This window comes from Musa acuminata, chromosome BXJ3-6 (genome assembly GCF_036884655.1).
Source record: "Musa acuminata AAA Group cultivar baxijiao chromosome BXJ3-6, Cavendish_Baxijiao_AAA, whole genome shotgun sequence".
Classification (NCBI taxonomy): Eukaryota; Viridiplantae; Streptophyta; class Magnoliopsida; order Zingiberales; family Musaceae; genus Musa; species Musa acuminata.
The window spans coordinates 40067211-40095185 of NC_088354.1; the positions used below are offsets into that span (position 1 = coordinate 40067211).

Consider the following 27975-nt stretch of genomic DNA (forward strand, 5'->3'; position numbering starts at 1 on the left):
CACAGTGGCGGCGGCTAAACCGCATTAGATTCCGGCAGTGACGATGTGGCTTTTCAGCTAATTTTTCAGGATATACGATGAGGAATTCGGGAGATTGCCGTCAACAATTATGTGGCGGCTGTGTGCCATCGAGAACTTGAATTATTGTTCGAGGAGGACATGGCCATACAGTCGAAAAGAAAAAGGTAGAAGAAGCGTGAACGCTTCATAAAGTCGGAGAGAGAGAGAGAGAGAGAGGCTCCACAAAAGGTTGACGACGAAGACGATGCTTCTGAGTGAAGCCATGGAAAAGCCATCAACTCTGAGTTAGACTGTCTTCCCAGTGGAGCACTTTGTCCTCTCTCTGGTGCGTTGTGATGTCCCCAAAAAAGGTGATACCTTTAGTGTCGTCCCTCACACACCAACACACCCACTCACTCGACTAAACATACTTACAAGGAAGTCTTCTACTGTACAACACACAGCTCGAACACAAATCAGCAGCGACAAGAGGAAAGCAAATCTTGCTTTCCCTTACATGCTACCTGATGGTGACAAACTTGTTGGTGCCATGCCGCGCCCAGTGATCCTTCAAGTCTACCGCGTACGACAGGTCGAAACCTTCGGCTGAGAGTCGCTGCAGCAGCTTCCCGTATGCGCCAATGCTCATCTTTCTTCCGGCCAGGCGAGCGCCGGGCCGGGTGGGACTCATCGGAAGAGGGTACTCGGAAATGGTTGTGGTGCAGCAGGAGGATTGCCATCCGCCTGACCCCCATCTGTAGCATTGGCGTGGCACGCCGGTACATGAGCAAACGGGCACAGGAACGCTCGAGATGTCAAGCATCGTTCCCTGCTCTGCAACGCTGTCTTGATTCTTCTTCTCGCGTTTTCCTGTGGATGAAGAGCCTCCTTTCTTCTTCGTGGGGTTGGGGAGCTGTTTCTTTGGCTCTTTCGGTCGCAATACCTTGGCGGCGACACGACCAGATTTCTTGGTAGAAGAATGCTGCTTACGGAGCTTCGGAATAGGCGGAGGGGTAGTGGCCACTTTGTCGTCTGTTTCCTCCTCAGCGATCGGCATGGTTTGGATGTCGATCATTTCTGAACTCACTGGATTTGCAGCAGGGTGGTCGACACATTTTGACTGGGAGACCAAGCTTCTCTGCGGAAACCATGAGAAGTCCATCGTGGGTGGATGAGAGCTGTGTGAACCAGTTGCAGGATAGGAGCTAATCCTAAGAGAGGTCTCCTGGTGTGCAGGAACAGCACCAGACACCGACTTCAGCATCTTCCCTGCTTGTTTTGACTGATCACAGAAGTCCCAATTCCTTGTCCCCAACCTTCCCCTTCCATCCATGCTACTACCGAGGGTTTGAAGAGTTGAAGAACTCCAGGTTCAGCCCATCAAAGATTCTTGTTGCTTACGCTCCCTAAATATGTGCTGAAGGACTGTGAAATCTACCTCTGGAGATGTAACACCAACATCATTCAAGGATAAATTGCTGCGAGAAGAGAAACATTTGAAGCCAGAAAAGAGACAAAATGCATTTATATCAATGATAACAGCTATGGATGCAACAAATGAATGCCCGGATGAGCAGAACATCGATTAAGATCATCACATCCACAATGTTCTCACAAAAGAGAAATCAAAATTTTGAAGAACTAAAATCTAAGATAAGCTTTTAATGGAATCAAAGAACAATATTTAAGAGACTAAGTAAATATGGTTCCCACATGAATGTTGGGTCATAGATTTTGTCTAAAGATTTATACTTTTTCAAAGAAGAAATTAGAAAATAAGTACAGAAACGATGGGAATGGGAAGATGGAAAGATCAACATCGAGGAACAGATAAAAGTTTGAGCTGATGAGGACATTTCAGCAACGGAAGAAAGAGGCTTAAGCAGCATACTAACAAGGAAAAAGGAAAAAAAAATGATTTTTTTTGTTGACAGAGCAAAATATAAACAGAGATCTATGATCAGAGACTAACTGATTGTGAGATCCTTCCATCATCCCAGAGATCCTGAAGAAAACAAACATTGATAGAGGATACTAGAAAAGCAAGAAACAGAAAGAGGAGGCTGAGAGCAGTATGCAACAGATCATAGAAGAAACAAGAAGCAGAAGAAGAAGATCTTACGGAAGAGAGAATTCCTTTACGCCTCCTACTATCGTTCATCTAAAATCAAACGAAAAATTTAGCACCGCTGATGATAGAGGCGGAGAGCAGTTGAGAAAGGTTGGAGGGGGAGGCAAAGGAAAGGGCAGGTGGTGTCCTTTTGTCAAGCTTTTAATGAGCACCGCACCAATCAAGAGAGCGAAATGATACGTTTACCCCTCAACTGTGTCGAAAACTACAAAATCCATCTCGCTGTGCTGGAAACTGTTATCTCTTTGTGGGAGAGACATGCCTTTTAGACTCTCGAGTGTGGGCCCTACCCATTGTGGGTCCACTCGGCGCAGACGATGGGGCGCGTCTCAGGCCTCGCATCCTGCCGTGGTTTTCACTTGGGTGAGGAGATCCCCTGTCTTCGCTAGGTCACAAAACACGATTCTGAGCCACGGTATGGCCTGATGCCGTGGGCCCGATCAGGGATACCATTGAAACGTAGGCTCGCGTGTCTCCTTTCTTCCTTTCCTGGTCCGGGCGAGACAGGTGAGTCCGTTGGGAGCCACCCCGAGATGGACGAGACAGCCGACCGATTCCTCTCCGCCGTCGTTGCGGTCGATCATTGCCGTCTTCTCCCCTCCCATCTTCATCCTCTTCCCCGTTAGTTGAGGTGTGACTATCAATTACGATGGTGTTAGAAGAAGAATAGGATGGAATTGACAGAAAAGGATATAATTACAACGACGAATGAGAGGTGAAGGCAGAAGGGTGGGAGCGCCGGTTGATGATATAGAGGTCAAAGATAATCTCGTTAAAAAAACATAAGGGACTAAAAATTTAGGATATTTTTAAAACCTAAATATTTTGGTTATCATTTCCTTTTTATTTTCCAAAGAACACATGGATTCCAAAGTTTGAGAGAGAGAGGTAGCAACATATGGATTCCAAAGAATCAGACACCAAAGAACACTGTCTTTTACATTTGAACTTTGGAAGTGTACCTCAAACTCAGAACAGTGTACTTAAAAGAATGCATTACCCAACTATAAACAGCAAGCTTTGCCTTACCGCTGGAACAGAGCAAAGCAGCGAGCCAAAAATTCCAGTCAGTGCATAAGCAATGGCGCAGAAGGGAAGAGCCTCCGGTTCCTTCGCTGACAGTGCTGCCGTCCCCAATCCATGAGCACTGATACAGACAAAGATATAAGCAATCATCTTACACACGGCTAAACATCTACTGTTTTTTCTGAGCCAAAGACAGTGCAGTGGAAAAGTGAACCCTGTTCCCAAGTAGCCTAGTAATGGAGTTTGATCACAACCTAAAGTTGATCTTTGTGAAGCCTTTTAACTATTTTTATTTTTCCAATCTATGTCGAAGAAGAAAAAAAGTTTCCATGCATGCAGAAGAAAATCCTCAGAAGGAGAATTTTCATGAATTGTGGGATTCAATGATGGCACTTGCTGGAAACATGGTGAAGAAACTATATACACAACTAGCACGATGCACAAGAGAAAGGTAGAAGCTAAGTGAAAGTTATGGATGATTAATTACAGGGAACATCAGTCGAACGCACTCGAGAAAATTGATAGAGAAGTTTCTTTGAAAGATAGTCACATGCCTTCTGATCCTTTATTCAATTCCAAATATGCATAGGCTTTAGAGCAATGGTGACTGAATTTCCACTTTAAGAATTCTAAAATAAGCTCAGCATTAATTTATATCTCCTACAAGAATCATAAGATAGTGAACTTTGTTGAATAATGACTTCTTGTTCGATATAATCATGAATACTTCAGACATATAGCGGTTGGTTTCCATAGAGTGCTAGGGTTCAGATCCTATTGAGAGGTCCACTAGAGATTAGAAATTTTTGGAAAAAAAATAAGATGTTTCTTTTGTCCCTTACAAGCAATAAAAAAAAAAGGTTAATATATTCAAGATAATTACGTATTTACAAATATATAATCTCAATTCATCCTATTTCATCAGATCCGGGTTGTGATATGGATCCAAAGGATGAACCGGATATGGACATTTCCAATAAGATTTCATTCTTAAACAAAAATCTATTTTTTGATTTATTTCATCTATTTCATGATCAAAATAAAAAGGGATACACGTTACACCATGATTTTGAACCAAAACAGAGATTTCAAGAACAGGTAAATGCTTAATATCCAAGTAGGCTTATAAATTTGATCATGATCAAGTGCTTTTTGAATTGTCTCATGTTTTTTTATTGGTGTTTATCCCCCCAACATCTTGATTTTTTTTACATACAAAGTATTTTCTTGTTACTAATAAAGTCTAGCCTCTGTTCTTCCTTAGATCTCTTATTTCACTCCCATAGTGACCAAGAAAAGAAAAGGTAATACTCTTTATCTTGTCTGCATTTATGGTCCAACTAGTTAGAAATCTGTATAATATAATTTACTGAAAGATGGTTGAACTCTTTTTTTGTTGTTACAATCAGTTGGTCATTGATTCTTGCTATTGACATTAAGATCTAAACATGCACAACATCTTAATAATACCTTAAACAAACTCTAATTGATCAACCAAAAATCTCATATACAAATGTCTCAAAAAATTGTATAGTTGCATGATAGGGTGACTTGGAGTTACCAAATAAAAATTATATTTGTTTAACAATAAATATTACTTGGCTGATCTTGAGCAACTCATAGCTCAAATGTTACCTCTTGTGAATCAATTGTTAAAGCTATTCAAGCAAGCATGCATGTTATTAGAAAGATTTATAGACCACATTAATCGAGCAGAAGAATCTATGAAACATGTACCTCGAAGCTGTTGCTATTCCTCTAGCGATAGGGTCATCTAGACGTAATTTATCCATTACAGCTTGCACAAAATTTGCTCCAACCAGACCAGTGAGAACAACTACAGCAGCAGTAAGAGATGAATTTGCACCTAAAGCCAAACACACAAGGAAAACGAAACACAAAAGGTTAGCACTCAGTTATCTTAATAAGAGATTAAAGGAAACAAGAAAATATCATTCCTTCTCTAAAGAAACCCCTATACTTCGTGGAATTTTAGCACAGTTACAGCTGACGTTGAACTTCTAAATCTCATGTTGATTCTTAGAAGGAAAAGATTAGGATTCAAGCTGTCTCATAGAGAGGTTACCTTGTTAACTGATTCTGCATGCACAAATCATGTTGACTAATAAATATTAAAAAGAGAAGTGAACAAGTATTAGAAAATACCTTCAAATAAAGACACTATGCTCAAGGCTAACGCCACAGTTATACATCTTGGTAAAATTGATATGGTTAAAGATGGCTCTAACCCAATGAGACGCCCAACGATTGCAGTCGAGTACAGAGAGAAGGTGGTCGCAATAATCACTGAAGAGAAAATCTCAGCGGCATGTCGCCTGACAAGCTACTAGCCATAAACAACTGATACTGCTTAGCTAAAGTTTTTGGTACTGTTGAAACCTACATACATCTTTTGACAAAAGTTGAATGTAATTTACAAAAAACATAAAAATCAAAGAATATATTGTTGATTTTGTAGCTTAACACAGTATTAAGAACAAAAGATGTTTGGCACTGCAGATGATGTACCTTTCTTTGTTTGAACATTGAAAAGGCAAATGAAATTATAACAGATCCAAGAAAACCCATAAGAATATCACCAGCTCCAGGGTTTGATGATGCTTTGGTGAGGTAATAACCTACAAAAATAATTAGTTACATACTTTAGGTTCACCTTTTTGCAGGCTAGCAACGACTGCCCCACAGAAATCCCTCCATGTGTAAAAGGTAATTTACATAATTAGTGAAAATGGTGACATCAGAAAACAAAGTTCATTTATTCAGTGCATTTAGCTCTTCAGTTCCAAAATCTTGGACCCGAGTGTTTTTAACTGAATTTGAGACCAGATAAATTCCAACGCAATGGTTTTTACTCCGCAAGGATCAAGGAATATCCAAAAGCAGGTTCACATATTGATGGGGGACACCCACCATTCGTATCTTCTTATTCTTTATTTTACTTATCCTCTACTCTTCGAGGGGTCATGTCATACTCTCCTAGCTTCTCTTCATCATTGTTCTCATCATTGGACTATGACATCTTTGGAAAGGACTATGGAAGGTAAGATTTATATTTAAGATCTCTAAAAGAGATATCGGGTACTGAACCTCACAGAATCCTCAAATATATGCTAGTGCATCCTCTCTTCTAAATACCACCATAATCCTTATGGAGGCATGGTGGAGGATGGCCCTTGCACAAATTGTTAGAGGTGGCATCAGAGAAACAATGTTGATCCCTCATGTGAGATAACAGTCCCAAATTGGAAACCCACATGTGATTGCTAGATATGTGAACTGTCTCCACTAGCCTTGAGAGAGTTCTTCTTCTGGAGGTGGTCGTGGAAAACAATAGTTCATGCCATTATAGAAAATACCAACTACCATGCTGCATCGCGATCAAAATGTGTTGATGTATATCTACCTCATAGAGGTTTAATTGGGAGCACTATTAAGTCACAAAAAATTAGCTTGTAATCACAAATACCATCCTTCTTTTCTACCCAAATGTGTTGATGTATGTTCACCTCATACAGGTTTAATGTGGAACACTACTAAGCCACGAAAAATAAGATTGCATAAAAAAAAAAGTTGTGTACCCAGTACACGAGGCTCCCGCCAATGCTTGGGAGAGAAAATTACCTTGCATCAGAAACACAAATAGCATTGACTAAAGTGAAAGTATTTTTTCCATTCCAGGAAGTTCTACTTTTAGTTGCCCATTTGGACCACAGACGCACAGTCTTCTATATCAATTCATGAAAGGTGTGTTAATTAAGTTCTTGTGTATAGTTACAGTTTCCAATGATGTATTGTTGTCACGGACATTGTATTCTCTAATCTCTTTGAGAACCGAATGCAAGCTAAAGTGCATGAGAACTTATAAGAAGATGTGCAAGACAAACAGTTGGACAGGGAAAAAAAGTCATCACATGCAACTTGTATATGCTCTGATAAATATCACATCCATCGTAGAATATGTGCATTTTTTGAAAATCTACTAACGTAGTAAAGCCTTCAAGTTAAACCAACAGATTGCTAGGACAAGAAAGCAAGCTACGAACCTAGGACAGCATCAATGCCACACTTTGAGAAGTACCCATATGCTAGGGCCGCCACATCTGCAGCAAATGCACAGCAGATAATTGGATGGAATACCTTCTTCACATTAGAGGGTAATCTGAACCAAAACAATGGCAACTCATTAATTGTCATTAATATCATCATAATGGTATTCTGTTTATAATCGAAGAAAAGGTATATTACCCAGAACCAACCATGTATCCCAAGACTGTTGCAGCTAATAGAAATGGGAGGCATGTCCTTGCACTTGTACCAAGTGCTGTTGGGTTCATGAAAGCAAGAACAAATGTTGAAACGAAAACAGCAGTCCAAGTCCAAAGCTCGGCGTTTGAAAATGGAGAGGGTTTTGCCATGGGTTCAGCTGGTATCATTTCTGTTTTCACAATTTTTCTTACAGTTATCGCTGTTTGACCTGCAACAGAAAGCGAAGCCAACCAACCAGCAGCTGCCAAAAGAAAATGGTTTCTTATTCAGACAGAGATAACCAATAATGCAGTGTGGTTCATTAAAGAAAACAATTCTCCAAAGCCGTATCCTATAGTGCTGATACTTGTATAGTAAGAAAACAGTAAGAATAAGGCATTCCCTTCTAAAAATCTCTTCATCATGAGAAAAAGGTAGGAATGGCTACTGGTTCACAACTTTTACTTGATAAGATGGAATCAACAAAATGTGGAAGCAAGAAGAGAGACAAGAAGATGCGGACAGAAGAAGAAAACAATCAGAAACTTATGAATCTGGATAAAGAGGGATCTTTTTCATCCAGAATATCAGCTTCAGGCACCAGAAACAACTCCTGATGGATCAAAATGCATAGGGCGCATCACGATCACATAGTAAAAAGTAATCACTATATCAAGACGGTTGAAATGAAACTTTCAGACAACCATCCTACGCTATTTTTAGTACATTGTCCTTACGTTTATAGGACGCAAGCAATTGAAAGCAAAACATGGTGAGATGATAACATACAAATTACATCCATATGCAGAATAGAACCACAGATATTCCCACGAACTACTACAAGGATCTTTGAATGAGTGGCATACCGAGGATGAAAAAGATCTTGAGCCCTGAAGCTGCGGGCACATCTCGCACGGCAAGAGGCAAAACCACCAACGACGGAACATAGAACAGAGGGAGCCACCGCTGAATGAACAAAGTCGCCGGCACAAAGAAGCCCACCAGGCCCATTGCAGCCGATGGAGCGGCAAAATCCAACACCGTCAGAACCGAGAACACGCAGAACATCCCAAAGAGGGCGCTCGGAAACTTAATAGCAGCGGCGACAAAGGCCTGCTTCAGAAGCTTATCGGCGGCGAGAATCGTCCCGAGCGACACTGCCAGATGCAAGATCGCAATAACCTGGAACAACTCACGCACACGGACATGACTAACATTCGATCGAATAGATGGTGAGCATAACATTGACATAAAATTCTGTAGGTGATGGGACTGACGCTGGGGAAGGCAAGCGCTTTAGTAGGTCCACCATCAGTGCCAGCGGATCTCGCAAAGATCAGGCATGGGGGCTTGGCGTTCTCGTTCCATCGCAAGAACCGGGTGTATCCAGGGATGCAGCGAGACCGGAGCGGCACGGCGTTTGCACGGCGTGCGGGCGGCGCAGTGGAACGTGGCGCGGAATGCCCGACCGGTAATTTGGAGCGAAGCGAGAGTGGCGGAGCGATGACCATAGGGCTTACAGATGCGGTAGCCATGGATCGAGGAGGAGGAGGAGGATTTGAACAGGGGAGTAGCTCAGCAGCAAGCTACGCTGCTGCCACTGCACCGGAATGCGTGGGGGGGCAGCGTATGCATATCGTGTGTTCGATCTATTGCAGCGTCTTGTGGCCGGAAATAGGATTGGATTCTATCTCCAACTTTGTGAGCACTTCCACTGCCCAAAGGAAACAAGCTTAGGATGAGATGGACGGATTGCATCCACATGATCCGGGAATGCATCCTTACCCCATATTATGCTCTCCATAAGACGAATGTGTGTACCTATCTACTTCTCATATGAAGTTGGGATTCGCATATATAAGACAGAGAGAGATCGCAAGGCAATGTGACCTCATCAATTAAAGGGGTATTTCTTCACCTATAAAAATAATTTTAATGTTCTAATCGATGATAGTAGACAATATCGATGGTGACAATCAATGCTGATATAGTTGCCAAGCGAAGAAAAGACTAACTTGAAATTTACATCGACGATCCTTTTGTTACTTGACAACTGTGTCGATGTCGATATAATTACTAAGCAATATCACTCAGTAATGATGAAAGGGTTATCGATGGAGATGTTGAGTAACGTCACTCTGTATATGTATCGGTATCGACGTAGTTGTTGAACAGTAAAAGAGATCGTCAATGCCAATGTCGAGAATTGCTACTCAACAAACTGCTTTGACGTTGTTGTTGACGTAGTTGTCGAGCGACGAAAGGGCTGTCAATGTAAATACAAAGCGACTTTTAGCTTTCGTCGTTGCTATTCTCATCTACAGTAGTCATTCACAACCCCTAGTAGCACTATCATCCGTTATCATCAATTGAAATATTAAAATTATCTTTTTATCATTTATTTTCATATTTTTATTAGTAAAATCGATGACGTTATCGTCATTGAATATAGAAATATAGAAATATTAATATAAGGACTGAGATACTAACGTTAATTACCTATAAGAGGTATTATGTAATTAGCCCTCGATTAAAGACAAGCCAATTGGTTCCAAATTAAGAAAATCTCAATGAATACTCGTTCATAATTGGACCGGACATGGACCAACTGCCCGCCCGGCACAATCCGTTTGCGGCCCACATAGTGAGCCCAGGATGTGATGCGACGATCAGAAGCGACCGTCGTGATGATCGGAACCAACGGTCGTGATTCTTCATCATCAGAACAGACCGGTGACGCGTGGGCATCTCTCTAGGATTTAGTTTTTCTTACGGTCCAGGGAGGAGTGCAATTCTCCAATGGGAGCATGCCACAGCGTGATAACAGTTTCAATGTCGGTTGCGGGTGCCGACGATTTGGTGTGATACGATACGTCGTACACATAACAATCCGGCACCCGGCGAGTGTCCCTATGAATGCAACCACGACACCGGTGGGGCTCACCGGCGACCTCGACTTCCAATCTTACGTTTGAAGCAGGCGTCGGGTTCGGGTCACCCATTTGGGTGCGTGCGTAGTTACGTCGTCTTGGATATTTTGGATCGAGGTAGAGAACACGTACACCTCGAAATCCCTCTTTTCCTCTCTCCGCCTCTTTTTCTCTCTCTCTCTCTCTTTTCTTGTGGATCCATGCCGTCGTCTGATCTTCTTCGTCTCTTTCCGAACACTTAGGATCCATTGCTACTGCCCTTTTCGAAACCCTTGGATCGAATTCCGTCGAGATTCGTAGGGTATCTGCTTGGAATCGAAATTTGACGAGGAATCTTTGGGTTTAGGGGCGTTGAATTAGGGTTTGGGCAGATCGATGGCTGCCAAGGAGGAGGACGTGGAGTACGAGAGCGATCTCGAGGACGCGCCGCTTCCCACGATGCGACGCAGGGAGGCGAGCGATGACGAGGAAGGGGAGGGATCCGACGAGCGAGGGAAGCCCGCGAGGGATGGTCTTAGGGCCGAGGTTGGATCCGAGGGCGAATCTGATGGTGAAGGAGGCGCGGAGGTGTATGATGATGAAGAGGAGTACTACTACGACGAGGAGGAGGATGAACTGGGGGACGGAGTGGAGGAGCGACTGGGAGGAAGAGAAGAAGAAGCGTTGGAAGTTGGAGGGAACCATGTTGCTGTGGGAACGAGCGGAAAGCCCAGGGAGTCGAGGAAGTCACCTGAGCCCCAAGGAGATGAACAGAAGTCTGATGGGAATCTAGAGGAAAATCAAGAAGACAAGAATCAGGTGGAAGAGGAAGAGAAAAAAGAGAACGAGCCGTACGCTGTGCCGACCGCCGGATCTTTCTACATGCATGATGATCGGTTCCAAGAAAATGGCAGGGGACGCCACAGGTGATTTTTGTTATGACATATTTCTTTTTTTGCTTCCAGTCTGATTCGTGTATTTTTCTCCAGCTGCATCTACTGTTTATTATGCTTCACAAACTCCGTCTTTCCTAAAATCTAGAAAATTTTAATATCTTTGTGTTATATTAATGATCAAAATGTGGTTTGAAGCACAAAAATGGTTACAGCTTATGCAAATTCTCTTATTGAATAATTTATATATATATGATTGGACGCTTGATTGGGGGATGGAAATAATAATGCTTGATAAATCGTAAGTGCTGTTTTACTGCTTTTTGTGTAAGCAACTATATGTAGTGCAGTTGGTATGTTTAGTGTTTTGCTTTAACTGTGTGGCAAAGCATCATTTTATTGGGTTGGATTTGAAAAGTGAACTGATCCAGTGACATTGTGTGCCATGTCTTATTTGGTTACCTATGATAACATTGTTTACTTGTTATTATATATTTCATGATTATTAGCAACAGTCATCAAAATGTCCAAAGCTATTTGCACTGTTAGGAAATTTTATGGGGATCTCAACAAGGTCATGATCATAAGCAAGGTCTAGCTGGCACAAACGCTTTGGCTTTAAGTTATTCTTGTCGCTGTTATAGTCTTGTTTACAGTTATTCATAAAGGTCAATGTTTGTATGAGTGTGTGTATAGTCCATTTCTACCTCTTTCTATTATTCTTGTGTGCAAGTTTATCGCACATAATTGTCCTTAAATTAGATGAACGGCCATTCTGGATCACATAATGTTTCTTGAGTGTACTATTCATTTCTCTTGATCGCTTCAAGGGCTGTTTTCAACATATTATAGGGTTCTTTTTGGCTTCCATTTATGAGTGATATTGTTTCTTGCCTGACAATTGCATAGCTGTTAACATATCTCTGATAATATGTCTTTATTAAATAACCATTTTCTAGGCGTATGTTTGGTGGACGCAAGTTGTGGGATCCTAAAGATGAACGTGCCTGGGTGCATGATAGATTTGAAGAAATGAATCTGCAGGACATACGTAACAATGAGGTATCTTCCTTCCGCATTATTATTACTTGAAACAATCTGTAAGTTAATGAACATTTCATTAGAGATGCATGATATATTTATTTCAGGAAAGGCGAGGGTCTAGACGTCGTTTTAGGGGTCGTGGTCGTAGCAAAAGTCAGGGTGCTGAAGGTGGTTATGTTAGAGGAAATAGATATCACACATCTCATGATGAGGGAAACAACCAAGGTCATGCTCCAAGGACTGTTAGAGGGAGAGGGCCGAGGCGCTATGAACCTATTCCAAAAAACAAAGGAGATTTTCCTGCAGCTCAAAGCAAACGGTCAGCTGTGGAATTTACTTTTATTATTAATCAGGTGCATCATTTCTTTGATGAGCCAAATACGTGATATATATGTTTTTTTCATACTTGTCAGGTCACTTATAAACCAGCAAGAATCACCATCAATTCATAATATGGGGAGACAGTCTTCTCGGGCTGCAAGTGTGAAATCAGAATTTCCACGGAAGAATACTTTTGCTTCGAGCCTCAATTCTGCTTCACCCCCTTTTTACCCCTCTGGGTCTTCGAATCAAGACATAACGTTGAACCAGAAAAGGGACGTACAAACTGGAAGTATCAATAAGGCCGTTGCTTACTCAACACAGATGAGAAATGATTCTAACATATCTCAGTCTAACTCATTGATGCAAGGAAAGATAGCCACTGATATGGTTGGCCATGATAGATTTTATACAGATCCTTCCCTGCTGCCGGCTGCTGGGAAAACTTCAGCTAACCCAAAAGAATTTACTCATTCTGCTAGTTCTAGGGTTCAAGGGAGGGGCTTAAGTAGTGCTGGACCACTAAATAGCCATTCAGGGTCACTCATGGCTGCTCAAATTAAGCCCACTGTAAGACCAGTTCAAGTTCCAACTCAACCTGCAATTCGAAGTTCTACTCAGCAAGTGGTCGAGCCCCTTAGCAATGGAAGGCAAGCATCGCCTCCTCAGCCTCCATCTGTGAATTCATCTGAAGTTGGAGAGGCTGATTCATCTCCAGGTTCAAGCAAATCAAAAATTTCACTGGCTGAAAAAGGAAGGATTAGCAACCAAGGAATTGGAAAGGGCTCTTTTCTGTATGGTGGAGCTCAGGTAATTGGAGCTACCGGAGCTATGGGCCTTGCACATACTGAACAAAACTTTCCTGGTACTCCAGCACTGTTGCCAGGTTTGTAATATTTCCATGTTTGTTTTTGTTTGACGAACTTTCTTGCATGGAATAGCTTTAGTTGTTGAATTTCATATGTTGATGCTTTGACCGTCATGCTATCTCTGTGGACAAGTTTTGTTAAACAGTAATAAGGGGAGATTTATGTTAACATCATATTCATTTCAATGCATTTTTTCTTTACTTAATAGTTATGCAACTTGGGAACCAGCATCCTGGTGGTATTGGGGTTCCTGCTATGGGCATGGCTCTTCCAGGATACGTAGCTCAACCACAACTTGGTTTTGGCAATTCTGAAATGACTTGGTATGAATATTTTGTTATTATCGTCATATTCATGTGGTTTTTACACATCATTTGCTTTGATCCATATTGGAGTTATCAAAGAATCCTAGTAGGCAAAATAGGAAATCTCCTCTTTTGGCATACACTTGGTTTTTCTTAGATTCTAACAAAATGGAAGTTTGATCAGTCTGCATGATTTTTAGGGTGCCAGTGTTAGCAGGTGCTGCTGGGGCTTTAGGGGCATCTTATTGCCCACCATACGTAGCTCTTGATGGCAATTACTATGCCCGTCCTTCAGGACAGACATCTTCTAGGTAAGGCAAGCCATTCTTTTTGCTATTAATATGAGCTGAAAGAACTTTCTGAAGTATGTCCTCTGATTTCCCCTTTTCCAGTTTATTTGTAGCTATGTCGTTTCACTTTCCGAATTTGATTTTGTTGTATGTTCTTTGACCTTGCCTATCTTCACATGAAAAGAGCTCAGAGCTCACATTTTTCTGATCTATTGCTGCCAAAATCACTTGTGCTTTAGATGGACCATGGATGAGGGACTTGTAAAGTAGATGAATAGGAAGAAAAATTTTGGACTTGAATTGAACTTAGAACTTCAGGTAAGGCTGAAGTTTGAACTATGAAGTGGATGTCAATTTTATAAAACAAAGGGACAGCAAAACTGATAGTTATTCTTCTGTAAGATATATGGACTTCACAAGATTGGGGGCATAGTAAACCACATTCTTAGTGGGATCGAGTACATGTCTGAGATATGCTATGCAATAACATGGTGTCTTGTAATTTTTATTTATGTTGGGGTCTAGAATAATAATAACCTTGTTAGACTCGATGAACGATGGTTTGCATCAGGGCTATTATTTGAAAAGCTAATAGGTGTATGAATCTTAATCCTAGGTTCGTCTCTATGACTTGTTAATATCAACTCCCGAGCACTTTGCATATGTGATTCGTGCAACCTGTTGACATCAATGATTAATTTAATAGCTGATATGGGTCATCTATATGAATTGCTTTATAAGTATATTTTAATTTATGTTGTATACCCAGTTCATATGAAATTAGATTTTGGTATGGAAGAAGAAACCTTTTAAACTAATAATCACATGTAATATCCAATTTGGGTGTTATCTTCAACGTACACATATTTTTTTTAGTTGGATATTATCTCGCGATGTCTTTTCAGTTTGTGCACTGAAGGGTTCCACATTTTGTACCCTTTCTTCACAAAAAAATAGCTCATGAAAAGATGAACTTGTAAAGATTTTGATGTTTTAGTTTGCTAGTTACAAGTGTTATTTGTCTAAAGGATAATGGAGTGGAGGTGCTGGGTTATCATTATTCCTGTTTTTTAGGCCCCTTGTCTTATGTTTTATGATTTATTTTGTTGCAAGAGTTGCATGCTTTTATTTGTTGTGAGCCAAGATTCTATATTGCTACTGTGATAATCCATTGTCAATATCTCTGGCAGACCGACCAAGCATCATCACAATATTATTTCTTTCTAATATGAAATAGCAATAGTATTCTGCCTGGACAAAATATGCTTGGTTAAAGCACCAATTTAATCTGACATGGTTGAATAGTTGACCTGGAAATCTATCATGCCATGCAGTGTCTCACTGATTTGTAGCTTTTACTGTGTTACATTGCTTTTTGCTGCATCTATGTTTTGCTTTTCATTTTGGTTTATGTAGTATTCTTAAATACCTCATAAGTCATTTCTTATGCTACAGGGAATCGAGTACAAACAAACCTGGTAGTTCCTTGAAACTCTCACAGAGACCTGGTAAACTACCATTTGGTTCTTCTTTTCTTGTGAATCATTGATCTGAAATTTTCATTGTCATCAAGATCACCTGGGATTTGCTTGTTTTATATTTCTGTAGAGATTGTGAATGAGGAACTCGGAGAACGCCAGAACAAGCCTCGTAGGTAAGCAAAAAAACTCGTCTCTGATTTAACTTTCAAATGCGAGCATTATATAGTGTGTATTGTTTTTGGTTGTCTCCGAAGCATGTTTGCAATATGCCAGTTTTGATATCTTAGCAGATACTCGGAGATGAACTTTGGCCAGTGAAGTGCATAGACAGGGTTGGATGTATTTGAATAACAGCTTTAGGTCAGTGAGACAGATGTCTACCTTAAACTTGCATTAGCCAATTAGCTTCCGTTATTCGTAGTTAACTTTATGTTCATTATGCAGGCATTTTATGATGCCCTCTGTGGTCTTCAGCATCTGATCTGGAACACATTGGGTTGTTTAGAGTCCCAAGATATGCTAGGTACGTGTTGTCTTAGTAATCATCATCGAGAATTAGTATTAACTTCCAATATCAAGTTCTGCTTTCCACTGGGAATTGTAAAATTATCCAGAAGATTAGTATAAAATTGACATGGTTGCCATGTTAGAAGATTTAAGTAGCTGACTAGTTTCTTGGACTCGATGTATCGTTATAATTTTTCGTTATGCTTACCGATGCTTTTCAAAGTCAACTTTCGAAACTTTTCTTTAAATCTTCATCTCCCAATTCTGCATCAACCGACGTTTTTGTTGCTTTTCTAGTTTCTGTTCAAGTGAGCAATCGATGTTCTTGGTTGAAATCTCATTGTCTGCAGTTGTAACTCATGCAGCTGTATAACACTTAAAACACCTGCACTTGTTGTAAATAATATGAGAAGATCATTTTGCAGCGGGGCAGGTGATGTACGCGTGTTTGAACTCTGGTGAGCCTTTCAAGCACACACTTGTGCATGTGGTATGTCGTTGGGTTTCAACTGACTAGGTGGAGTTTCAATATGCAGGTAAAATATTTAGCTGTGGTTGAAGCTTGTTGGAATGATGAGGTAGTGACCTTTTTAAGAGAGGTACTGAGAGGAATTGTTGAATAACCTGCAGTGCAGTGCAGTGCAGTGGTGTTTGACTAAATTTCAGGATTGTTTGCCACGAGGTGTGTGGCCTGTTGACCAGACCACATTTGTGTTGTTTGAGTTGCCACTCGTTTAACCCAACCGCCTGCTGTTGCATTGGTTGGTTAGTTAATATTGACTGGATTTTAAATGTCATAGCTTCTCTGCCTGTGTTATAAGAATTTGTGGTTTGTGCTTTAGTTTTTATTAGTGTTTCCCTTAGTCATGCCAATGACAGTAAGCTTTGGATTTCTGGGTTTGTCTCTTCCATTGCAGGATTGCTGTGCTGTTGCAATAAAACATCATATAATAATAAATGGTATGACGGACTTCTCACTCTATTTATAAGGCACATTTTACAAAGATAACAAGCAATTATCTTCGAAGTTGTCTTATGTATTAAATCGAGAAGGCTTGGGGCTGAGGCGATTCACTTCATCAGGCCAAAGGTCGATTGAATCATGGGGATGATGCATGTGAGAAGCATGTGTTAAGATCTTGCAAACCGTCCAAGGGTTAAGGTTGTGGACACAATAAAAAGAGGGCTGAATCGGAGAAAGAAAACAGAGCAGCTCGAGAAACCCGACATCCGCATTGGAGGTCCCAAACATCACTTCTTGAAGAGACGAACGATGAACAAAATCCTGTGGTCGTCTTAGGAGTCACTCTTAAGAACTTTATTGGTGGTCAAACAAAAAGACACATTTTTAAGTCTTTTCGTTTTAACACGCACGATAAGATTTTACCGTTGCGCTGATATATCCTATTTTTTTTCAATAGAATAGAAATGGATCCATCTTTAAACATCAGAATATAAACATAGAATTAATGTGAACAGATCAATGGCTGTCGAGTCCCTCTAATATAAGAGAAAGGATATAAAGTGAGCCTTTTCATGTTTTTACAAAGACAAACAAAGCAGTCGGGCGACCCTTTTGTAAGCCAAAGTTCAAACCCGAGGCTACTACTAGTATGACACAGGCTTCCTGCCACCAGTTGAACAAGCATCATATAACATCCAAGTGTAGAATTGGATGGATGGTAACATCACAGACGATGGGCACAAAGTGAAGCAAGCAACGGTAGACATGAATGAATGAAGAGGTCCGGGATATCAAAGTTGCGCTGCTTGGGCAACAAGATCCGCATATTCCTCGGACACGAATGATGTCACCTTCAGCTTACCATTGTTACCTGGGGATGAGCGCTTCACCCCAATAACTGTTGCCAGGCCTATCAGGTAATGAAAATTATAAACTTATTAATGATTTCTCCAAGTTGCCACTTTTACAAACTAAAATGAGTTGCTAAAATATTAAATATCATAAGATGGTAAATGAAAGAAACCTAAGGCACATGAACCGAACTCTAGAGCTCGCAACTACACAAGTTGTGTATGTTGGTGAATTAAATGTCTCAGCACCGTACATGTTTTGAGCCATGAGATTTTCTTGAATGATCATAACGGGAAAACATGAATCTGTCGGCATATGTTATGAATATTCCTTTATCCATAATTAAAATGGCATATACATAATCATCTAAAAGTGTACCTATAAGAAATCAAATTAATTAGATGAATACATCAGACTACAGTCTTTACTAACCGTGTAACAAACCGACAAAGACCTGATATATAGACAGACATAGATTAAAAGACATTTTAATTAAAACACTACAGAAGACAGCATTCGAATTGACTCAATAGCTTTCCATTCCATTTGCTTGAAATTATATGGAACGTATTGGGCATCGTTCCTACCTTTGTAGTCCTACATGAAACGAACTTTTCAGAAGTGCTGTCAACTTTTGGGATCTGGGCTAGCCTAATCTGTACAAGTGGAATAACTTAAAGCCAGAGAAGCTTCATGTTCTAGCACAAAGATCTCAGCTGAGATTTAAACGACAAGAAAGTCTCTTTTCTCACACTAGCAAGAAGGCCACTAGTTCATATACGTCTTTTGAACATCTCTACCCACCTTCTCTTGACTCTTTTCTAACCCACACGTTACTTATGTTGTTCTATTCCCTGAAATGGAAAGAAGTAGGAAAACCCAAACTTTTGGTATGTTTCGGTGCATGCTCTTTCATTGAAATTAAATTTCTCCGTTCTCCAAATCAGATGTTAATGTGTTGACGAAAATGTGATCAAAAGCACATCCCTGCTTTAGCAAGAAAATGTTACAGAAGAGCTTTCTAAACGCAAAACTAAAATATATGCTTACATAGAAAAATGTTGCATATCTAGACATCACAGGCCTAAGACAAAAACTGATGATGTTAGGCTTTCTACTACTCCCAAAGCTGATTTGTGCTTTTAACTAACTCAACAAAAAGCACATAATATCAGGTAACATCTAACCATACACTCAACAAAAAGGTAGAGAAGCATAAACATGTAGAAGTTTCAGAATATTCAATAGTTTTCAATGATATAAGATAATGCAATGAATAAATAGAGATAAAGGGGTACTTACTATCATGAATGCGTCCATATAAAAATCTCTCCCCACGCCAATACTCTAAAGGTCTTGACTTAATTCTTGTGCTTCTCCTTACACCAGAATTCCATATCATACCAGCATCTAAATTTATAGAAAAGAGAGTTCCCAGATATTCTCATTATAATAGATATCATATTACTGTATATTATTACACTTTAAGAGACTGTAATAACTGAACCTGCAAGGCTTTGCCTTCTTGAAACCAATTTTTGCTTGTCTTTTCTGCTTGGCAAAGCTTTTTGTTTCTTTTCAATGTTTTGGGATAATCCAGAAGTTGTATGACAACTTTGTGCCTAAAAGATTAAGATAGTATCAGATGCACAAAGAGATTACACCCACCAGTTCAAAGTTTCAAACTTCAGTAGTAATCGTACTTAAAATATGAGAGAAAATAAATTATCACAAAGCAAGAATTTTCAATCTCATACCATCAATGGAGTCTAACATGGTAATTCGTTATCAATGGAGACCATAGGTGATCATAGACATTGATGAAATCATCAGTGAAATCAGCATATCATTCATTGAAATGTTAATAAAGCTTTAACTACACCATGAAGAATAATGGGAGGATCAATATTGGTGAAAGGTTAATAAAGCTTTAACTATGCCTTTACCATTGATGTTGACAAGGGGCTACTGTCGATATTGGTGAAAGATAATTTATCGGTAGTCAACCCATATGCCTCAAAAGGTTCACATGATAAATGTGATATTAGTGTGTGACCTACGGGCAGTGTAGACAAGTGGTAGTTCGGGAAGCAAAGGGCAAACATATACTAGTTATCCTCTCCTAGTAATAGGGGTTAGCTTGATGATAAGCTAAAAAAACAAGAATGATCACTAATCATCTATGAATCAAGATAGATTACTTGCAGCATCCCCAAATTGTACATTTAATTACATTTTGATCCTCACACATCGATATGTCTCATTCCAATCCTTCAGCAAGTAAATGTTTCAATCAAGTCATGCCATTACCTTTTGTCAAAAAATAATGATAAAGAATTAAAGTACTATTGAAGCATGACATATCATGATAATTATGTTTACACTATCCATGGTGCCAAGTCCATGGAACAATAGAAGCTTAGTGGCAGGAACGAGGATGCTAAAGCCCAGGATCCTCTTAGAATCATGATTCAACCATTCCTAAGTGAAAATGTGGAAACTGTTTCCTAAGACTCCAAATCACATTCCTAGCCCACAAAGACGATGAGGAAGAGGACGAGGTGGAAGAAGAGAATCATAATTCTTTGATACTAACATTCCATATCGCATTTCTAGCCTGCAAAGATGAGCAGGACAAGAAGAATGGCAGGAGTGAAAAAGCTTACCTGGACTTCAGCCTACAGAGAGTAGGAAGGTTTATGAACATCATTGATTTTGATGTGGAAGGATTGAGGCCTCAATTATGTTAACACAAACAAGACTTAGCAAGTTATTCTCTTGCAAAAATTTGCCATACAAATAAAAAATAAAGAACTTATATCATTGACAACCTATAGTCGGCTATAAAATTTTGTAAACCCCTATTCACTAGCCTACATTCAGATGTAAAAGAAAATTAATGTTTTTCACAAAGAAACCATTAAATTTTCTTCTTATTCTTTTATTGGAAGTTTTAAAAATGTTATCACATTTTATCTAAATGTTCCGTTCGTCATGAGAGAAATAAGGAGTGCATTATACATAATGTGTATCATTAGAGACAAAAAAAAAAAAAGCAATCAATGGTATTAATCTCAAAATTAAATGCACGACATGATCATCTTAAGACTTGTGCTTTTACATAGAGGTCAGAGATATATTGTGTTGCATGGTGCATTTAGGTACACAAAGTAGATACCAAATTCTTCATCATTTACCCAAAATGTCATGGCATGCTATATCATATGCATATTTTGCAAATTAGTTCTACTTACTATACAAAGATGGAGAATTAAGTCATTGATAAATTAAAGCTGAACCTAAAGTATATTACATTCCTTGATTTCACTAGGAGTATTTACTAGTTATTATAATGAAACATAAGGATCCAACAGGTTTGGAAGATTCCAATAAACCATACAGTGACACGTTAAAGAAATGAACATCTAACAAAAGAAAAATGCAATATAAGAAATAGATACAAGAGCCATTACCTCCATATTCCCTCCTGCTAATGTGTGTACATCTTTAGATTGCTCATTCACAGGAAGGACTGTTGTTGAGAGAATTAAATTCTATGTCAAATATTGCAACTAAGACTTTAGGTAATACAAATAGTATAATCATAGTAAATTGCACTTGCACACTGAACATAAAACTGAAATACAAAAAACAAAATATGCATTGCACTGTTGCATATGTTGTAAAACAAAAATATCCATAACATAGAGACTGGCTATATATTTAAGAGTTATATAAGATAAAAAAACAAGGAAATATGAAACCAGAACTTACAACCAAATTAAATAAGAAAATGTCAAATACAGAGTACTTTCAGGTGAGTATTTGAAGAAAATGTCAAATACAGAAACCATCTCAGCTGAGCATAACATACCTCTTGATGCCTCTGCATCAACCACCATTACATCTGGAGCTCCTACCCTTACCTAGAGTTTGCATCAGACAATCAGATTTCAGCATCCCTTTAAAAACTCAATAGTGAAAACCTTTGCATCTACAAGCACTTGCCTGATTTTGCAAATTGTCATCAGCACCACATTTATCAACAATGGTATCATTTTCAGATACAATAAGACATTCAGTTGTACTTTCAAGTTTGTTATCTGATCCATATCTACTAATCTGATTGGACCAACCAAATGTCGGATCATCAACGTCAGGATAAGCTGTAGAGTTGGCAAGCACTGAAATGATCCACAAAAGAAAAAGAAAAAGGAAACATGAGAAGAGAAATATAAACAGGGCAAAAGTAATGTTCCGTCCTTGAACAAAGCACAATTGGCACAAACGAAAGGGTTTAGTCAAAAATGCATTATCTGGATGAAATCCATATTTAAGTATTTGAAGAAAATATCAAACGCAGAAACCATCTCGAGTGAGCATACATACCTCTGGGTGCCTCTGCATCAACCACCAGTACATCTGGTGCTCCAACATTTACCTAGAGTTTGCATCAGACAATCAGATTTCTGCATCCTATTAAAACTTTACTAAAAAAAAATTTTGCATCTACAAGCACTCGCCTGATTTTGCAAATTGTCATCGGCATCACATTTATCGACAATTGTATCACTTTCAGATATAATATGACCTTCAGCTGTACTTTCATGTTTGCTATCTGGTCCATCTCTACTACATTGATTGGAACAACCAGAAGTCGGATCATCAACGTCAGGATAAGCTGTAGAGTGGGGAAGCACTGAAATGATCCACACAAAAAAACAAAACGAAAAAAAGAATCATGAGAAAAGAAACATAAACGGGGCAAAAGTAATGCTCCGTCCTTGAACAAAGCACAATTGGCACAAACGAAAGGGTTTAGTTAAAAATGCATTATCTGGATGAAATCCTTATTTGAGTATTTGAAGAAAATATCAAACACAGAAACCATCTCAGGTGAGCATACATACCTCTGGGTGCCTCCGCATCAACCACCAGTACATCTGGTGCTCCAACATTTACCTAGATTTTGCATCAGACAATCAGATTTCTGCATTCCATTAAAACTTAATAAAAAAAACTTTGAATCTACAAGCACTCGCCTGATTTTGCAAATTGTCATCAGCATCACATTTATCAACAATGGTATCACTTTCAGATATAATATGATCGTCAACTGTACTTTCACGTTTGCTATCTGGTCCATCTCTACCACATTGATTGGAGCAAACAGAAGCTGGATCCTCAACATCATGATCAGGACGTTCATACAATGGATCAAGTTGGACACGATTGCCCTAAAAAAGAACATGCACCAGAAGGTTATAACATGATACTGCAGTACTATGAATATGGCCCAGAACCATAATTACTTACTTCCTCCATTTGCTCATTGAAGCCATCAAAATTGATCAGGTCATCAGTCATTAAATGGTCCCTATGTTCTATTGTACTTTCAGGTGAACAATGCACATGTTCTATTACATCTTCCTCTGTTGCAATCTTATCATCAATGGTTTTATCTGCTTTGGCATCTGAAATCTGCAATTTATCAACCAAATTCAATATTCCATCATCCGACCTCACAGAATCTAAAGCATCTCTAACAAGCAAACCATTCCGATTTGGATAACTGATATTAGCAGGAGGTGAAAGAGACTTTTTCTGCCAGCAGCTAGTTGGACAAGAGTCACCGGAATACGGTGCATCATCACTTGGAGGAATCATGTATGGATCTTCTAGTGGTTCATCAACTGAAATACGCCATTGAAAATTTGTAATCGCTGCAAGTGGACTTCGTGCTGGAGTTTGTGAAGTTGAATATGGTGCATCAGCACTCGGAGGGATCATGTATGGATTTCCTTGTTGATCAATAAGTGACATATGCCTTTGCAAGTATGAAGTATCTGCAAGCGGACTTCTTGATAGGGTTGCTGAAGTTGGCAGAAGTTGGTGAGCTTCTGATTTCTCTTTTGCTACTCTATTTTCCAATGTCCTAAAATCGTTTCTCTGGATGGAATGCAACTCAGGAAGATGTATTTTTCCTATCTCAATTGACTTAATCTGCAAGCTCTCCCTCAGAAAAGCTGTCCCTTCACCTTCATCCAAATCTCTGAATGAAAACAACAGCTTTTCCAGAATATTGTTTGCATTGTTCTCATCAGCTACAGAATCTGTTGAAATTATCAAAGATCACTCAGAATCTCTTTCAACAATAGTAATTAAACTAATGTTTGATAGAATTACTGAACCTTCTCGTTCATTAGCTAAAAGGTGTATGTTATTTGTGTCCGTGGAATGTAAATTGCAAGGTTGATCAAATGAAGTAGGATGCAGATTTGCAGTCGGCTTGATTTTAATTGAAGCCTTGTATGGAGTGGCATTTCTCTGATCAAGAACTTCCTGTGATACACTAAATGCTTCAGCAGTATCAACTGTAGCAGAGAAGTGATGCTTATAACTAACCGTCTTCCTGGTACAATGAAAGAAACAGAAATCACCAAAAACACAAAAAAAAATACAACAAAATTTCATCTTAATCAAGGTAAAGCACATGGCAAGCATAGAGGATATAGTATTTTTGTTAATACTATTATATGAATAATCTACTAACCACATTAAACATTAATACCAAGATAAGTGACAATATCAGATCATCAAATGTCATGATTTTTTTGTCAGTTGATCCATACAGTAAATACACACAAGTATTAGGAAATTCATACCTATTACTTATTACAAGTCTATTTATTTAGTCGGTTTATAGCTAGTGCAAGAATACATAACAAGGCCACCAGTACTAATCTATACAACACTTCACTAAGGTGTTAGTAAATGTAATAATGTCAAATTGCATGTACAGTTGTCTTGATATCTTAAAAAAATCAAATGTTCCACAGCCAGCATTAATGCCAGAATAAAACTTCAAAAAAAAAACAACTTCAATAAATCCAAAACGGAAGCAACATAAGTCAATCAAATGTATGTGAAAATCCATCGCCAGTTGCAGCTCCACTACACCGTTATGAAACAGTATGGAAAATTATGGTGCATTATGAATGATAATTGATCTCCAAAATGAGTGCATCGCAATGTCGATGTTATTTTGCAACTCATGTCCCCAACAAGGAAAGCGAGGTTTTATAATGAATGCAAATATAAGCATCAATGGAGGTTCTTGTACATTAAAACTTAGCTAATTGTACAATGCAACTATATTGAATCAACTATTGAACAAAGTTAGACATACCCTAGAATTCCAAGACGACGTTTGCGACCAGTGACCTGCTGATTCTTTGCAGGTTCAGTAACAGCCTCACCCCTTAGTTTCTTTAGCTCTTTGCCCGCATCTACGTTTTCACCAAAAAAAAAATAAGTGGGTGGAGGATAACTGAGAGATAAAGGTTACACAACAGATCAATTCCAAATAGTAGGCAGAGGATTACTCTCAAGTTGCTCAAAGGCAAAGAAGAACTCCTCCGGATCATCTAAATGATCAATTTGAGAATTAAAGTCAACATCTGGAACAGGGTTGCTGTCAGAGAAAGATTTGCAAAGCCCTTTTTAGCAGTCGCATCAGATAACGATTAAATGTAAATAGTCAGCACGATGTACTATAAAGCAAACAGATGGATCCCAAACAACAATAGTACAGGGCAGGGAAGCAAGAAGCTATAACCGGCAGAGTCTAAAAGAGTGGAATTTAAGAGCGAGCAAACGATTTGAAACAAGATGTTTTACCTTGATATGGGCTTCAAGGAAAATTGAGCACGTTTACGGCCCAACGCGGGCCTTCGCGAAACAAGCCGATTCTTAACATCTGCAGGAATCGTCTTGTTTCCGTCTTGGGATGAATTTACAACGTTTTGACAACTATTGTTGATAGCATGCGCCTGCTCCAGGACCTCCTTGGAGCCAACCTGATCACGAAAAGAGAAGCCTAACAATTAGAACCTCAGGACCAACACGGGAACACACCGACGAAAAAGAAAGGGACAATGCCCAGCCCTCCCGATCAATAATTCAAAAAGGAAAACCCTAAAACCTCGGATCCAAGAAACCCGACGCATAAGGTTGAATTGGAGCGAGCAAGAAATCGAATGTTACCACGGAATCAAGAAGAGCTTTGATGACCTCCGTCTCGTGCGCGTCCAAGGGAGGCGGGTCAGCACGGAGCGCGCCTCCTAGAGTTCGTGGGAGGAGGGAAAGAAGGGAGAAGTCTGCGAAGGGGTCCTCGATCGCGGAGCTGCTCCCAAGGTCAACAGCCATTGATCATGGCGGGAGTCGAGAAGCCCTTCGTCGTCAAATCGGGAGGGGGGAGTGCGAAGGAGGAAAGGAAGAGGGCTGACGATTTCCGATTTCAAATTTGGGGCTTCCGACTGAGCGGGACGGCTCGCACAGGGCAGCGCTTTTGATGTGACATTAATGCGAATGTGGCTTGTGGGCCAAATCGAGTGGAAATTAGCCCGTTTAACACGTCACAATGGACCGGATAGTAAAATCGACCCGCCTGCGTCGATCCAAGCTCACCTGCTTCCATTAGAATCATTGGAACCCGGTCTGATCGGACTCGGTTCAATGGACCATCGGTCGAACCAGTGAGTCGACTCATTAGATCGTATATTTAAATTAAACATATTATAAAATTATATTTACTGCCCGATAATATTTTTAAAAATATAAAAAAGGTCAAAGTTAATATAAAACAGTTGAGCAGTCTTAAACAAATCAAAACTAATCTTTTATACGTAAAATAAAATTATTCATCGATATTGTAAACATAAACCTTTTTCCTAATTACTGAACACATCATAGTATTTAAGAATAAATTATTCGATAATAAAAAATAAAATAGTTTATTTATCAATGTTGTCACCACTCGAATATTAAATACGCTTGAATTTCTCTAAGATCAAAAGTATTATTTCTAATCATTGAACTATCACTCGATAGCTATTATCCCAATAAATTCATTTTACCTTATTCAGTTTTTTTTTATTTTAATACAACAAAGGAATTTTTTTTTACAACAGATAATTAACAGACTTCTAAGACAATTTTTTTTACAATTGACTAATATAGTTGATAAAGATTTTTTATAAATTAATATAAGATGATAGTGTCGAATTTTAATTTTATCATTTATCAACTAATATAGCTGATAATATCATCAACTTTACCGATAAAAGATACATGATAGCACATGCACGAATGTAATGAAAATAATGAGCAAAAAGATAATTTTAATAGTGGTGATAGGTTAATTACAATTATCTCCAGTAGTTAAACTTTTTTACTATCTTGATTTATGGACTTAAATTTATATTAAAATTCATATAATTATAAAAATAAAATATTTAATTCATTTATCATAACGTCTTTTACTAATGGAAGATACAACATGTGATAATACGTAAATGAATAGCACAAAGACGATGGACAATAAAATAATTTTAATAATGATGACAAATTATGACATCGTGGGTAGTTACTGTGACATTAGTTATTAACAATGACGTGATGGTCGATCATGTTGATGTCGATCTGAATATTAACGATAAATAGAAAGAGGAGACAGGGCGATGAGACATCTGTATTGATGTTTAAATAGGAAGATGATGAAATAAAACTTTTGTGTCAGTGTGCATACGACTTTGCCTCCTTTTCCTTCTATAGCGTTGTTCTGCATTTATGTTGGTGTTAGAGGAATAAAATGCGATAGACAAGACATATGCATCATCGATAACGAGAAATAAGGAGGAAGGTGAGGTAAAACGATGTGACGCCATGCACGTGCTATTATTAAATAGATGAAATTAGATTAAATGAGATTAAATATTTTATTTTTATAATTATAAATATTATACTATAAATTTTTTAAATGTAAAGATCGAGATATTAAAGAGATCTAACTATAAAAAATAATACGTAATTAACCTATCATAATCATTAAACTTATTTTTTTATTTATCATTTTCGTTTCATTCTTACATGTCCTGTCACGTATTGTCATAGATACCTAACTAATAAGGTAATATGTATGACATCGAAGATAATATATGGTACCAACTGAAGATACGATAACGAAAGCAATGTTGCCTTACTTTCAGTCAAATTTGGTGGTGCTTAGCCGTCACGTTGTAGGAGACTTGTCATCGCTTGCTACTTGCGGACGGTA

At 38.9% G+C, this 27975-nt stretch overlaps 4 protein-coding genes across 12 annotated transcripts; 1 reads left to right on the plus strand and 3 right to left on the minus strand.

Moving 5' to 3' along the window:
• Positions 1–250: 250 nt before the first annotated feature.
• LOC103990138 (protein BASIC PENTACYSTEINE7) lies at positions 251–2742 on the minus strand. 4 transcript variants are annotated; one of them, XM_009409187.3, is made up of 3 exons: positions 2123–2742; positions 1973–2005; positions 251–1440 (listed from the first exon to the last, which is right to left on the minus strand). In XM_009409187.3, exon 3 carries the CDS (start codon positions 1331–1333, stop codon positions 521–523), a length of 813 nt encoding a protein of 270 aa, XP_009407462.1. In that variant the 5' UTR covers positions 1334–1440; positions 1973–2005; positions 2123–2742; the 3' UTR covers positions 251–520. The 4 variants fall into 4 exon arrangements, with proteins under 4 accessions (XP_009407462.1, XP_009407460.1, XP_009407458.1 ...); XM_009409185.3 differs by lacking the exon at positions 1973–2005 and having other exon boundaries at positions 2123–2741; XM_009409183.3 differs by lacking the exon at positions 1973–2005 and having other exon boundaries at positions 251–1478; positions 2123–2741.
• Positions 2743–3044: 302 nt separating this feature from the next.
• LOC135640172 (plastidal glycolate/glycerate translocator 1, chloroplastic-like) lies at positions 3045–9228 on the minus strand. Its single transcript, XM_065154370.1, has 8 exons — positions 8701–9228; positions 8290–8605; positions 7424–7685; positions 7222–7337; positions 5687–5796; positions 5324–5501; positions 4895–5024; positions 3045–3278 (listed from the first exon to the last, which is right to left on the minus strand). Exons 1-8 carry the CDS (start codon positions 8956–8958, stop codon positions 3128–3130), a joined length of 1521 nt encoding a protein of 506 aa, XP_065010442.1. The 5' UTR covers positions 8959–9228; the 3' UTR covers positions 3045–3127.
• A 1232-nt stretch (positions 9229–10460) lies between these two features.
• LOC103990135 (protein MLN51 homolog) lies at positions 10461–16883 on the plus strand. 6 transcript variants are annotated; one of them, XM_009409177.3, is made up of 12 exons: positions 10461–11258; positions 12185–12287; positions 12374–12588; positions 12683–13476; positions 13668–13782; positions 13965–14075; positions 15510–15562; positions 15663–15708; positions 15823–15895; positions 15980–16058; positions 16408–16500; positions 16579–16883. In XM_009409177.3, the coding sequence occupies exons 1-9, from the start codon at positions 10729–10731 to the stop codon at positions 15851–15853; spliced, it is 1998 nt and encodes a 665-aa protein (XP_009407452.1). In that variant the 5' UTR covers positions 10461–10728; the 3' UTR covers positions 15854–15895; positions 15980–16058; positions 16408–16500; positions 16579–16883. The 6 variants fall into 6 exon arrangements, with proteins under 6 accessions (XP_009407452.1, XP_009407453.1, XP_009407455.1 ...); XM_009409178.3 differs by having other exon boundaries at positions 16468–16500; XM_009409180.3 differs by having other exon boundaries at positions 15826–15895.
• Positions 16884–17508: 625 nt separating this feature from the next.
• On the minus strand, positions 17509–26175 carry LOC103990134 (uncharacterized). The gene is made up of 16 exons (XM_009409174.3): positions 25905–26175; positions 25539–25717; positions 25244–25332; positions 25048–25147; positions 24050–24270; positions 23175–23971; positions 22901–23095; positions 22769–22820; positions 22382–22557; positions 22248–22299; positions 21867–22042; positions 21733–21784; positions 21332–21390; positions 19366–19480; positions 19161–19268; positions 17509–17916 (listed from the first exon to the last, which is right to left on the minus strand). The coding sequence occupies exons 1-16, from the start codon at positions 26064–26066 to the stop codon at positions 17798–17800; spliced, it is 2652 nt and encodes an 883-aa protein (XP_009407449.1). The 5' UTR covers positions 26067–26175; the 3' UTR covers positions 17509–17797.
• Between the last annotated feature and the right edge of the window lie 1800 nt (positions 26176–27975).

Bases quoted from the DNA above. Each gene is read 5' to 3' on its own strand.
- LOC103990138 (XM_009409187.3), bottom strand. From the start codon at position 1,333: ATGGATGGAAGGGGAAGGTTGGGGACAAGGAATTGGGACTTCTGTGAT.
- LOC135640172 (XM_065154370.1), bottom strand. From the start codon at position 8,958: ATGGCTACCGCATCTGTAAGCCCTATGGTCATCGCTCCGCCACTCTCG. The intron at 7,338-7,423 runs GTAATATACCTT...GTTTTGGTTCAG, and splicing joins GGATACATGGTTGGTTCTGG to ATTACCCTCTAATGTGAAGA. The intron at 3,279-4,894 runs GTACATGTTTCA...TGTCTGTATCAG, and splicing joins GGAATAGCAACAGCTTCGAG to TGCTCATGGATTGGGGACGG.
- LOC103990135 (XM_009409177.3), top strand. From the start codon at position 10,729: ATGGCTGCCAAGGAGGAGGACGTGGAGTACGAGAGCGATCTCGAGGAC. The intron at 11,259-12,184 runs GTGATTTTTGTT...ACCATTTTCTAG, and splicing joins AATGGCAGGGGACGCCACAG to GCGTATGTTTGGTGGACGCA. The intron at 12,589-12,682 runs GTCAGCTGTGGA...CATACTTGTCAG, and splicing joins CCTGCAGCTCAAAGCAAACG to GTCACTTATAAACCAGCAAG.
- LOC103990134 (XM_009409174.3), bottom strand. From the start codon at position 26,066: ATGGCTGTTGACCTTGGGAGCAGCTCCGCGATCGAGGACCCCTTCGCA. The intron at 25,148-25,243 runs GTAATCCTCTGC...GTGAAAACGTAG, and splicing joins TGCCTTTGAGCAACTTGAGA to ATGCGGGCAAAGAGCTAAAG. The intron at 22,300-22,381 runs GCGAGTGCTTGT...TGCAAACTCTAG, and splicing joins ATGACAATTTGCAAAATCAG to GTAAATGTTGGAGCACCAGA.